Raw genomic sequence first — 13,108 nt, forward strand, 5'->3', positions numbered from 1 at the left:
ATGAATGCTGTACCTTCTCGTTGATGACAAACTGTGTTACATTAGATGCAAAGGAAAAGTAGTGTGTGGAGCCCAGGCAGATTTTTTTCAGACACTATTTATTGTGAATAGTTACGACATTAAAAATCAGTAAAACAAAAATTGTCATTTGAACTTCAGAGTACAAAGGTCTGCATAAAGGCACAGGTGAACCAAACATGAATCCTCACTCAAACGTTGTTATTGTTCTGTGTGAGACACTCCTACAGACAGAAATGACAGATATTAAGGCTACTTAAACATTTTAATCAGCACTCCTGTATCACACTGTCCAGTGCGTTCACCTGCTGCCACTGGAAAAGACATCCCAGAATAATATTACTACGTGCCGGCAGTGAAATGGTGGACATTTATTTCGTAGACCCGCCCCTTCCCTGCCTCTGATTACGTAACGGAGAGCGGAGCCAATCATTTCGTTTGAGGACAAGCAGAGTCAATATAGGGACGGGTCTTCGTCCATCATTGGTGGAGGCGGGGTTAAAACAACAACAACAACAGAAAACCCCAACAACATTGACGACTGTATGCTTGCTCCCGCGAGATCTTGTTCCAAGTCTTTGGAGGGGCGTTGTCATGGATACAAAAGCGTCGCACTCAATGGGGGAAGCTGCAACACTTTCTTCAACTGCTGTACAAAATGAGGCAGCGCAAAAGCATTTGTTTCTTTGTACAAGGGATGTGCGTGGATAAATGACAGGTGAGACATTCGTAGTCTTGACAAGCTTGACACGGAACTTTAACGTGTCAAATCCCATGTAATGATTTACATAATCGTAAACGCCAAACTTGTAAGTGCTTGTGCGTTACCTAGCAAATGCTGCTGTTTTGCTAAGAGGACTCGAGTCAGTTTCGACCTGTTCTCTGTTGGGATCACGACTTGCTAAAAACAGGCCACTTTGGCATCTTACTTTAAATCAACACAGACATTTAAATGACACATATTTGAAACGTAAAGTATTCAAACTTAATAGTAAGAATCCGAGAAGAAAAAAAATGAAAATGAAGCATAATAGTATTTCATTCCGCTAAAAGAAAAAAATAATTGTGTTAATTCTTATTTATATAATATGTATCAATTATTATGATTTATTATTATTATTTATTTATTATTATGTAACACACGACACACAAGTATTCAAAAGTTGTCGTCATGAAATTCACTTTTTCTTGTAGCCCCACAGGTCTAAATAACAGATCATGGATCACCAGGATGAGCTAAATGACCTGCGGCTTCAGTTTCAAACTCTACAAAAGCAGCAGGAGGAAAGAAAACTGGAGAGAAAAAAGAAGAAAGAACCAGATCACCCTGATGCCAGTGTTACACCAGATAATTTGGATCTATTGAAACAAGGCATCCAGGCACATGACCTGCCTTCAAATGACAGGTGAGTTTTACAAAGGCTGAATCAAATGTTTACCTGCCATTCTTTAATATCTACCTGAATAATTTTGTCTGAGAAATTAAACTATTCTTATTATTAACTTATATTTATTGCTGTCCTATAGACACTTACAGAATGAGAATCAGAATTTGCTAGATCAGCTGAGAGAGCTGAAAGATGAACATGGCCGGCTCTTCAAACTTCTGGGTGAAAAGGATTTTGAAATTAATCACCTAAAGAAAACAAGGGAGGAAGAAAGACTGGCTTTCACAGGTATACATAGACTTCCATAACTTAAACTTAACGTGCACCACAATGATATTAGACAAGGTTATCGCTTCCTCATTTTCCACTCCTCCACTTAGGGGTATCAAGCTTGGCCGGGGACGTGGCAGCCACCAAGATTGTCGAGCTGTCCAAGAAGAACAGAGAGCTAACGGCTGAAGTTGAGCGAGAGAGGACTAAGTCAAAGCAGAGAAGCAACAGGATCAAAGAGCTTGAAAAAGAGGTAACGCAAGGATACACAAGGCTCATTTCATAATACAGCCCACAGAAAGCATTATGTTAAAGACAAGAAAAGTTAAGTTAAGATAAAATAAAAAGGACAAATTCAAACAGACAAAAGGTAAGATAGAATGAATTAGATACACAGACAGGGTGGCAGGCGTGGCACCATTGAGCATTTAGAGCTGTTCTTCTGTACATCACAGTTGTAAATGCTACTCACTGGATATTTTCTATTTTGTTGGACAATGCTCTATAAACTTAAGTGATAATTTTGTGTGTATCTCCCGCACATCAGCAGTTTCTGAAATACTAATAACCATGCTACGCTCATAGTCCCTTAAATCAACTTTCCCTCCCATTATATGCTCAGTTTGCACTTCTGCACCTTGACCACGTGCACATGCCTAAATACTGAATACAGTGTGTTGCTACCATGCGAGTTGTCACTTGGACATTTGCGTTAACAAGCAGTTGTATACGTGCACCTATTAAAGTAGCCAATAATGTTTATCATGTCAATTGTTGTGTCAAAGATTGAATAATTAAAGATATTATTGAAATGTTACACGTTCCTATAGCTGCAGTCTGCCTTGGCCCAGTGTACGACTGGACAACAGATGGACACCAAGTCACACAATGAAAAGAAGATACTCGATGATTGTGAGGTAATACATTGCTGACATACAGTAGGTGCAGGTCCATGGCTTCAGGGTTGTAATAGTGGCAACTCAATGTAAATCGGGCTTCTTCTTTTTCATCTCTAAAGCAGGAAAACCCAGCAGTGAAATCCCTTCAGGAAAAATTAGCTGCTACACAACTGAAGGTGGCTGAGTATCGCAACCAGGTTCAAGCTGTCAAACAGGAGCTCAAAGTAGCTCAGAAGGTAGTATCTTGTTTTCCTGCTTAAGTCAAGCTCAAGAAGAACATCAAGTGTTCATATAGTGAAGAATCAGTGACATGGCTTGAAATGCACAAACTGCTTGGGCTGTTGCAGGTTTTGATAAGCGAGGTTGGAGAGGAGGTCAACCTTCAGCATTTACAAAGCTGCCCAGGAAACTTTAGAGGTCGCTCTCAACAGATACTGGCTCTTCAGACGAGGGTGAAGTTCAATCATTTCAATTATACCTCGACTCATTATGTCTGTAAATTGATAAAAAAAACAAACAAATCAACCATACAACATAAGAAGCGAAAGAAATGTCAAATATCAAAATGAGATTAATTATCATGCAACAGGTGCGAGACCTTGAGCAGCAGCTGAACCAGTCAACACAGAGGAGACAGCCAAGTGTCCTGAGTGTAGAGGAGGAGTGTCTGGGCACGAGCGTTCTTCAGAGAACCCCTCCTCAAGACAGGAACCTCAGCTACATCCGCACCATGGAGAAGGAGAAGAAGGAGGCGTTTGAGGTGCGTATGCATATTGTGGATGAACTTAAGTGAATGAATGAAGCCCTTGCTGTTTCCCTCCCAAACTGTACAGAGGATCTCAGTGGACTACGCAGCCCTGCAGAAAGACTACGAAGAGGTGAAGAAAAAGCTGGAAGCCGTCAAAGCCAGGAACAAATCTCTGTCTGCTGAACTGAAAACTCTTAAGTTCCAGATTTCCACCCTGCTGGAGAAGGGAAAACATGACGATGAGCTTGTGGATGCTCTGCTGGTAAGCCATATGGAAAAAAAATAATCTACTGTTTATGCACGTAATGTTCGGACAAATTGTAGCCTAATTTAATTTAGCAGTGCTGTCAGACTCAAAGAGCATGTTACAAGAACTGAAATACATTATATTGCAATGCAACATTGGGTTTAAAGTGCAGAAAAAGGTTTGAGATGGAATAAGAATTAAGTATGGTCGAATGTTTAACATAATGTATGTGAATATGCTCAATGAAAGGCACAGGACACTTGAGTAATTTTTTTTAAATATCACATTTAATTCTATTTCACATACCAAATGGCAGCCATTTATATTACACTTATCAGGGCCCCAGAATGTAGACAGTGGGATCTGCTGTAGTGATCCCAAACTTTACCAAAGTGTTACACCGTCTGCTTGTTATCTCACATCCCCCCCACCCCGTCTGACAGAAGCAGCAGACCCAGATGCAGGAGGTGCTGAGACAGCTCAGCCAACAGCAGAAGGATCAAGGCAAAGCGATCCAGCCGAGTCAGAGACAACAGCTGAGCAGCGAGCCTGCCGAGCACAACGCTCTCGTCCACAAGCTTAAGCAGACGGTTGCTGAGAAAGAGACAAAGATTAAAGAACTAATAGAGGAAATCCAGCAACTCTCCACCACGGTAAAAGAAAAAGTGAGAGAGAGAGAGAGAGAAGAATGAACCTTTAAAAAGAGACAACATGCAAACATCGACTAAAATAAATACAAATTAAAACACTTAAAAAAATTACTGGTAAAACTGAAAAGGCAACAACAGGCATACATATTCTGTATATATTTTTTGCTTGTGAATGTACTTAAGTGCCTAATTATGCAGGGCTTTGTGTGTGTGAAAGTTTTCAATTCCAAATCTGATTCGGGGCCAGTGTCATGAAAAATAAGAAGGCTAATGTTCTAATGTGGTATTTGACTCTTTGGCCAGCCTTATTATCAATTCCAAAATAATGTCTTAAAATTCTGGCCAGACATTGACTGTGTGTTTACAGGAAGAGGGCAACGGAGGACAGTCCAGCATCAGGTCAAATCGCAGTTCAGGTTTTTCCCCTGAAGAGGGAGACATTAACAAGCGAATAACATCTTCAGGGTATGTTGGCTGATCATGGTGAATGATAACTGGGGTGTATCGGTGGTTTGATTTCCCATAATATGCCACAGACTATAATTGATCAGGCATTTATATCTTGTGATTTCTTCTACTAACTGTTCATGATAGGACAGGGTTGTGAGACATCTTGTCCAGCACCAGTTGTTATTAATTCCTCATGGTTCATTGATTTTGTTTGGTGCCTGACAATGTTGTCAGTCTACGCCTCTGCTGTCTGTTAATACAAGTGTCTGTTCTTTTTCCACAGTTCACTTAATAAATACGGTCATAAACTGGTGCTGCCTACTGTGAAAAACAGCATTGAATTAAAGTACGTGGTCTTTTTTCTTTTTTTTTTACCACTATGAAATACATTGAAAGCAAAATGAATCAGTTCATGTTGTGTCCATTTGTTTGTAGGGGTTCAGGTCCTTCAAAATGTCCACAATGTTCAGCTGATGTGAGTGCACTCATGACTCAGAGTTATGAATACAAAGTCCTTTGTGTGGAGAAGGACAGACTTCTTGAGCTGGTGAATGTCCTACAAATAAGGTATTTTCTTTTTCAACACGTCTTTGTTCTCTAATTTAACACTATTCAGGTTTTTCGTACTGTCAGGTGTACGCACGGTGTTGAAATGCAGTGCCTGGTGAGTCGTATGAGTCTTTACTGATGTAAAGTCATATAGTAATATTAGTGTAATAATATGTAAGCTCTTTCTCAGTGTTGGCACTTTCATGTTCATGCACCTTTTAAAGCAGTTAGCTGTTATTATTTATATTTTCTTTTCGTTGGTAAAAAAAACCCTCAAAACAACAACACCCCACAGCCTTAAGGAAATTGTGCAATGTTACAGCAATGAAACACTCTCTTCATTAAATGTCTTTGTTTATTTCAGATTCCTCAGAATATACAGTTAGTTGATTAGAAATAGAATATCTTTAACACAGTGTTCTGAAAATGATAATTAAATAAGGTGAACAGACAGTTGAGTCGTTGTATCAATTTGTCGAATATCAAAGCTTCATTCGCCATCAAGCGATGAATGCATCACTCTCATTTTAACTCGTGTGTTTGAATTTTCCAGTGATAAAGAGGTAAACCAGAGGTGTTTGGACGCAGAGCACAAGTATCAGGAGGAGCGCCGCAAGACAGTAATCTTGGAGCAGCAGCTGGAGAGGACTAAATTAGATTAGAAGTGAAGGCCGTGCAAACAGCAGGGCTCACTTACAGCAGCGTGTGACAGTGTCGAGCTGATTTTTGTTGGTTTTTTGCTTGTTTTGTTTATTAACGCTCACCGGTTGCTCTCTTGGCTGTCACCTCTGTCCCTCAGGAGCGGTGTCGCCCCTGCAAATGGATGGCACGACTGCGTAAAGCAATCACCCACAGACAAACTAAAATTGACTGCGCATCAATTTGATTGGCATTTGCGCCGCATACGCTTCTGCCTGGTATACGGTCATCCCAATCCTCATGTTTGGGCGGCACAAATATGTTCACGTTGCACGACAGAGGCCATGAAAGTGCCAAGGGCATCACCGAAGAGCACACTCCACGAGGACCTGTAGCTCTGAAGTGACGTGATGAGACAAGTCAAGCATGTATTCCTGCAGGCTCCGTGACGGCGGAGACAAGACACTAACCAGAGAAACTGGCTGATCCCTGCTCAACCTCACGTCGAGCTGAGCCCCACCTTCTCCCGTCACATGTGTCAAACAGCAGCCTTATGGGAAACAGACTCTTCTGTTATGCCGCACAAGCGTCACACAGAGCCTCTTCTTCTATATTTGAGTTGTCAATGACGGTCCGTGATGCTCCCTTTGTGCATTCAGGTGACCTCACTTAAACCATTTAAGAATCCTGAGTAGCAGTTTTCAACTTAACCTTAATGGCATCAGACAGGTGGTCTCAACGATTACAGAAATGTCTGGTGCTGATAGGATGTTTCCCCATGGTTTCATATTTTGTCAGTTTACAGTTTTATTAATGTCACTGTCACATTTTATTAAATCATTGTATGTTTTTTTTTTTTTGCACTGCTGGCAACCTTGAGTGCATTGCAGGTATAAAAAGCAATAATTTATGTATTTAAAGTGTCTTGTAAACTAATGAGACATCCATCTGAATCAGTGAAAAGGAAGCCAAATCCTGTCCAGATGTTTTGAATACATTGTTTGCCTTCATGGCTGTTAACCTTCCTAGGGTTTTTAGTTGTTTTGGCTTCAGATGGTTGTACGTTAATGTGTGACAGGCCAATCCAAATAGTAAACACCTCAGTTAAGTTCCCAAAAGCATCAATATTCCTTTAAAAATATTAGTGTTAATAATTTCTGACTCGCTGACCAGCTGTGTTGGAGTAGTGGCTGAAAATGAATGCAGAGTGCTCCGTGCAGTCCCTGGGCCATGTCACACATACTGTATGTACACTATGTGATGTTAAATTCTTAACTCAGTGGTTGTGTGGATATGCACAGCCTGGTGGGAGTGGCCCCTACATTCATACTTACATCCGAGTTACTTTCTTCCGATGTAGCCAAGAGGATTTCAGCAGAGACCACCCGCCCCCTCCCCCCCCCCACACACACACACACACATCACGCTTAATTTAAAACCATGGCTGAGTTAGTGTGCAGCTTCAAATACCGCACTATTTCTTCCAGGACCCTGTGGGAGATTGGCAGGTCCCCATTGGACTGAGTGAAAAAGTGCCACAAGACAAAAATATCAGCGTTTTGACATGATGAAGAAAGCCTTTATGCTCGGATTAACAAAAATAAGCTCGTTTTGAATGCCTCCTGGATAGAAGGTGTGGTTCCCTTTAATGTAGTAGCGTAAGGAGGAACAGATGAGATACCATGTGACTCCGTGTCCTGCACAAATACAAGTTATATATGAAATAGTGCAGTGTGCACCAGAAAAGGTGTTGATGGAGCCAAACTTGTCCATGGTCCCAAACTGCATTCAACTCCAGGGAAAACCTTGAACTTAACACATTTATTTTTGTTATGTTCTTTATATTTGCTGTCGCACACACTAATAGGGAAGTCAGTGTTTGTAAGCATGCGTAGTGTTTCATTTCCACTATGTGATACCGGATAGGAACACAACTATACAGAGCTCAGGTTTTAAATAATGCTTTCCGCTGTTCAATATTCTTTTCACTATAATTCCAGTAAAAGGAAATTGTTTAAAACAACAACTGCTGACTTCAGTCGTTTGAAAGTGTCATCACTTTCAAATAAATTAGACTTCACCCAACAATTTTAATATTGTTTTATGCAGCTGTATTACGCAGAAAGGAGTAGATTTATTCCAAAATGCCCAATAACCCACCAAACCAAACACAAACTTATGTAAACACAGCATACGTAAACAGCCTCACCTATTTGTCATTCCAGGTTTGAATGACTCCTTTCTCCATCCTTCTCCTCAGAGGTATTCCCTCGTTCTGGACCAATGCTTCCTGCAGACCATTGACTGCATCCAGAAACTAAAGTAAATAGTGGAGCTGTGAACGCAGAGGTTAAAGTTAGCCATCAGTATATGAGGGATCTGTGAACTTAAGTCAGGCCAGAAAACGGTTTGTGCCTCTATGAGTCCATTCATGTACCAGTGCCTCTCATTTACATGTAATGGAAAGAAAATAAACAGCAGAGTCCTAATGTGCTCATTTACAGTAAGTAGAAATTAAATGATGAGCATTTATCTCACCCTCGAGGCAGCGCTGAAACTATGATTTAACACTATTTCTTTTCGACAAGTGAAATGTTTGTGGAAGTCTTCAAGACGAGTAGAATTGTTGCTGACACTGTTTACGACAGTTTAACAGATGACTTTGATCTCTTGACCTCTTGTTACGAACCCACTCTTTAAACTCAAAAAGTTGTGAAATGCAGTTTGTTTTATTTGCACGCGCACACACACACACACACACACACACACACACATAGTGAATTTGACCTCTGCATTTAACCCATCCTTCTTACACACCAGTGGGCAGCATAATGTGCCTGGGGAGCAATGGGTGGTTTTTGTTCCTTGCTCAGGGCCACCCAAGACCTTGACCTGTCCTGGGATTTGAACCGGCAGCCCTCTGGTTAGCCCAATTCCCTTCCACTTTGCTCATTTTCAAACTTTGGCTGTTTCTGTTTATTTTTGGCACATCCAACATCACTATTTGGTGGTGTGGTTGATCACACACTGTATATTAACTCATATTAGTTGTATTTCTGCAATGGTGCAATAAATGAACTAAACTTGCAGTAAGCTTAATCGATAGTCTGTTCGGTAACTGTTATATCGTACTTTTTAATTGCCCTTGTCATGTCATCAGTATACTATAAGCTATGTGATCTCCGCCTTTAAAGTAAATTAAACATTTGGTAATTACAGAAATGGTACAATACTTACACTATTACAATAATAATACAATAGTTATATTCCTTACACTTTACTGTAAATTTAATTAAAACAGGCAACTATAGAAACATGGATTACTCCATGTTTCTATATTGGTGGAGGCATTACTGCAGAGTACAGCAGCTGTGTTGGGAAAGTGCAGAGAGAGAAAACTGACACTGAAATAAAGTGACTCTGAAATGGTGACACCCCTTCTTAGAAAATCTGTTCTCTTTTTGACAAACCATCTGTGCACTGAATGCACTGACGACCCACAACCTCCACTCTGCCCTCATCGCTGTCTCATTTGCACAATGGTTATTAAACAATTTCTTCCACACAAATCGAAGTTGTCTGTATACATGGAAATAGATAATCTGTTTCCTCTGGAAAATAATCCAGGTCATATGTGATGCCCCGGCAATAAGAGTTTAAAACTAGACGTTTTGTTTTATTTTAGTTTCTAGCGCTCTAATTGCTGACATTGTTGCATTTTTCTGCGCAACTCTAAAGCCAAAATAACACAACCATGTAATAGGTCTGGAAGTTTGAGTCACTGGCCGTGTCATGTGTTCCCATCATCAGTGGAGGAGATGTCCTCAGTGTTCCAGCTGGCTGACACACATAGAGTCCTGGCCTGTGATGCTGAGTGTGGGTGTCCAAGCAGCAGACATGTGGAGAAAGGTCCCACAACAAACAAAAGAGAACAACAACATTCTTGTATTGCATGCTGACACAATGGTGTCGACTGTTTCCTCACAGACACGGTTAAGGTGAACCTCCTTGCTTTGAGACAACAGTGCTAAGCACATTTGTGCCACCTTTTGGAGATGTGTGCATAAGCACCGGTGATCACAAGCGGCTGCTGTTTGTAGTTGTACCTTTATCCGTTAGACAAAAATAATTGGAAAGACAAAAACGAGGATGGGATGTCAGCCGAGGCACCACAACGCCCCAGGAGGCTGCCTCTCTCTCAGAGAAATTGTGTTTGTGTGTGTGTGTGTGTGTGTGTGCGCGCGTGCGCTTCAGGAATATAACTATATGAAGTCTTCCATGGTGAACAGTGACATCTATATTAATCTTTAATTGGTCCTCCTTGTGTCGGCACTGGTACATACACACTTATGTAAAAGATGGTAGATTCATTCAAATACTTTCAGGACTAACAATAAGCATGATGCTCAGACATTTCCAGACAACTCTTTATAAGATACAGGTTCACATTCACTCTATTTGAAATGCCTGGTTGCTGCATGTTGTCTCCTTTTCTATAGTACCTGATCACTCGTTAAAGAAAATTATTTCGGTAAAGAACAAATTGACCACATTTGACAAATATTTCACCTTGCTCGTCCTCTACCTCAATAACAAGGCGTCAATTCCTCCGTGTGTGTTTCTTCTATCACACAGAATCCGACACACCAAATGGACATAGGAGGAAAATGTCAAACGTTCAAAGGTTTCCCACTGGAGGAAACATTTTGACTCTCTGGATTACAGTCAGACAAGTCATTTCACTTACAGAGTATCATGGCATACCACACACACACACACACACACACACACACACACACAGCCCTCAGGCTGAAGAACTTAAACTGTGCTTTTCTTTTCGGTTTGTGTAGTAGTATTTGCATTTTACTAGGTTTCCATATTATGTGTGTAGGATATAAAACACCTGCATGATGCCAGGATGTCTCTAGTGATGGTGTTTTTTGTAAAATAAACAATTAAATAAAGAGGTAAATAAAACTGGCACGGAACACTTAGTAATAATTAAACAATAGTGAGGTAATATTATGGTAATAACATCTTATTACAGTGCCTGCTTTGTATTGCAAAGCAAACACCTATTGTTATTCTTCCACGTTTCTTCTTCTTAATATTATTCCTCTTTGCAAAAAAAAAACTGCGAAGAATTCCCACATACACGTGAAAGTCAAAGTTTTTTATATCTATTACAGTTTTTGAACAATCACAAAACAAACTGGAAGTACTTCTCTGTAAACAGAGCAACTAAATAGCAAATACTTTAGACAGCAGGCTTTCTATGTGATGAGTTTGGTGATTGCATTCTACAACTCTGACAAAAGCCAATCACTGCAAGCTATTCATGACAATAAAGTTGACGATAAGGGTTGTAATGATCACCAGAAATCGTCAGGATGGCACTGTGGGTATCTAGAATACATTTGCTGTTAATTATCATCAGCGTACAGTGATTCAAGTGTGTTCTCTAAGTGTATGTAGTGATCAATACACATTCACCGTGCCTCGATTTTCCTGGCGATAGAAGAATATTTCCCTGCGTTTTCTGACAGACTGATCATAATTGCAGACCAAGAAAAGGTGGAGTAAATGGATTCACTCTGAATGGCAGCATTTCTTACTGAAGATATAACTTTCTTTTAACTGAGATATAAGAGCGATGTGTGAATAGTGAATGTGGTCAAAAATCAACACTTTACACAAATGGCACAGCAAAAACATGGTAATACTTTTGTCACAGGGAGGTAATGTTGTGGTAATAACATAGTACGGACAGTATTTTCAATTTTCATACAACGCAAAAGAACTTCTGACACGAGTAAGAGGAATGTCTCCACCACAGCCAGTCCTGCGTATCTTAATACACTGTAAAATAATATAGTTTCATACCATACTCAGATCTGGCTGTCATTAAAATCAGTGTTATGTTACATTCGTATGAAAGACAGATAAAGGTGAGATTTGGCTACTGGTGCTGAACGCTATATAAGAAGACGGTGTATATAAATGTTAATACCAGACCACACTTAAAGCTGCAGTGCGTAACCTTTGCTGTTTTCTCCTGACGTTGTTATTCTGCCTCTGTGTGTCTGTATTTCACAAACAGTGAGTGTTGTGTCTTTCATCTTTTAACAGGTATTGCCTGATCAATAACTGAAGTTGTGATACATCTCACGTCTTGTTTATGTCAAAACTCCGCCCGGAAAAAAACAAACAGTTTTTTTTCCCCCAGACAACTCTATTGATGGCTACTACATGAGGAGTAAAATTAAAAAAAAGTGTTCCTCATCCACATCTCTGTCAATTAAAATACATTCTGCCTTCAGCTTAGAAGAAAACAGCGGGAAACCTTTAGCCTGGAGCGGAACAAAATTTGCTATCTACAAGCATTTTACACCTGAAACTGTGAATTACACTTTACTTGTTGATTGTATACAATTACCAGCGTGTAAATACAAGTAAAACCCACCACATGGATATGGTATATATATTTCACTCAGGCAAACTAATCAGTTATATAAAAAAAAAAAAAGTTTATATTGTGCGTCATCTTCCTGTGGTAATTGCATATTGTACAGTTTTGGAGGGCAACAACACACTCGACACGTTTGCTAGTGATTAGCGTCAGCATTTTTGTGTCTGCAGGATTGTGGCGGTTGAGATTTCACAAACAAAATATGAAATAAACAAAAGGAAAATGATCTGTTGGCACATTTGAAACCAGACACAGTAATTTGTGATGGCGTTTAGATGTGGCTACATATCCCAAACCATAACACTGAAACGTTTTGTAAAAGAAAATAATAAATCTCTTTTCTGAGGTTATTTAATGGTAGTGTTTCTTTGCTTTCACAGCAATTTCCCCCCCCCCTCACTGTGGCTTTTTTTAAAGGTAAAGAAGAACATAATGTACAGAGCTGCAAAAACAAGTCAACAATGTTTTTACGCCTGTGCTGGGCGCACAATTCATGTTGCTGACGTAATTTGACTCCTTCTTTGTTTTGTCTTACATATTTAAATTGCTTTTCCTGTGTTGCAATACAAAAAGGATGTGAGGCTTCAAGATGATTTTACACTCCAGGCAATAAATATGATGACGCTCTCAGCCATTTGCTTCACTGTCCTGCACAGGTCAGCCTCATGGGTAATTGAAGTGCCCATCCCCCTACACTGTGTGAACTGCCTGTCCCCAGCAGGATGAGCTGGCTGTAAACCCACACCAGGTCTATTAATTAATTAATGTACCCTAACTGCGG

The 13,108-nt window shown here is 40.1% G+C and overlaps 1 protein-coding gene across 5 annotated transcripts; it reads left to right on the top strand.

Annotated features, from left to right (window-relative positions):
* Positions 1–533: 533 nt before the first annotated feature.
* Positions 534–8,957, top strand: ccdc13 (coiled-coil domain containing 13). 5 transcript variants are annotated; one of them, XM_044042767.1, is made up of 14 exons: positions 534–736; positions 1,213–1,424; positions 1,546–1,694; positions 1,787–1,929; positions 2,507–2,593; positions 2,695–2,811; positions 2,923–3,027; positions 3,165–3,335; positions 3,409–3,585; positions 4,014–4,235; positions 4,588–4,685; positions 4,954–5,016; positions 5,106–5,237; positions 5,773–8,957. In XM_044042767.1, exons 2-14 carry the CDS (start codon positions 1,237–1,239, stop codon positions 5,879–5,881), a joined length of 1,761 nt encoding a protein of 586 aa, XP_043898702.1. In that variant the 5' UTR covers positions 534–736; positions 1,213–1,236; the 3' UTR covers positions 5,882–8,957. The 5 variants fall into 5 exon arrangements, with proteins under 5 accessions (XP_043898702.1, XP_043898717.1, XP_043898709.1 ...); XM_044042782.1 differs by having other exon boundaries at positions 4,017–4,235; XM_044042774.1 differs by having other exon boundaries at positions 2,698–2,811.
* The last annotated feature ends 4,151 nt before the right edge of the window (positions 8,958–13,108 follow it).

The sequence above is a fragment of the Solea senegalensis genome, linkage group LG1, assembly GCF_019176455.1.
Source record: "Solea senegalensis isolate Sse05_10M linkage group LG1, IFAPA_SoseM_1, whole genome shotgun sequence".
NCBI lineage: Eukaryota > Metazoa > Chordata > Actinopteri > Pleuronectiformes > Soleidae > Solea > Solea senegalensis.

Bases quoted from the DNA above. Each gene is read 5' to 3' on its own strand.
- ccdc13 (XM_044042767.1), top strand. From the start codon at position 1,237: ATGGATCACCAGGATGAGCTAAATGACCTGCGGCTTCAGTTTCAAACT. The intron at 1,425-1,545 runs GTGAGTTTTACA...GCTGTCCTATAG, and splicing joins GACCTGCCTTCAAATGACAG to ACACTTACAGAATGAGAATC. The intron at 3,586-4,013 runs GTAAGCCATATG...CCCGTCTGACAG, and splicing joins AGCTTGTGGATGCTCTGCTG to AAGCAGCAGACCCAGATGCA.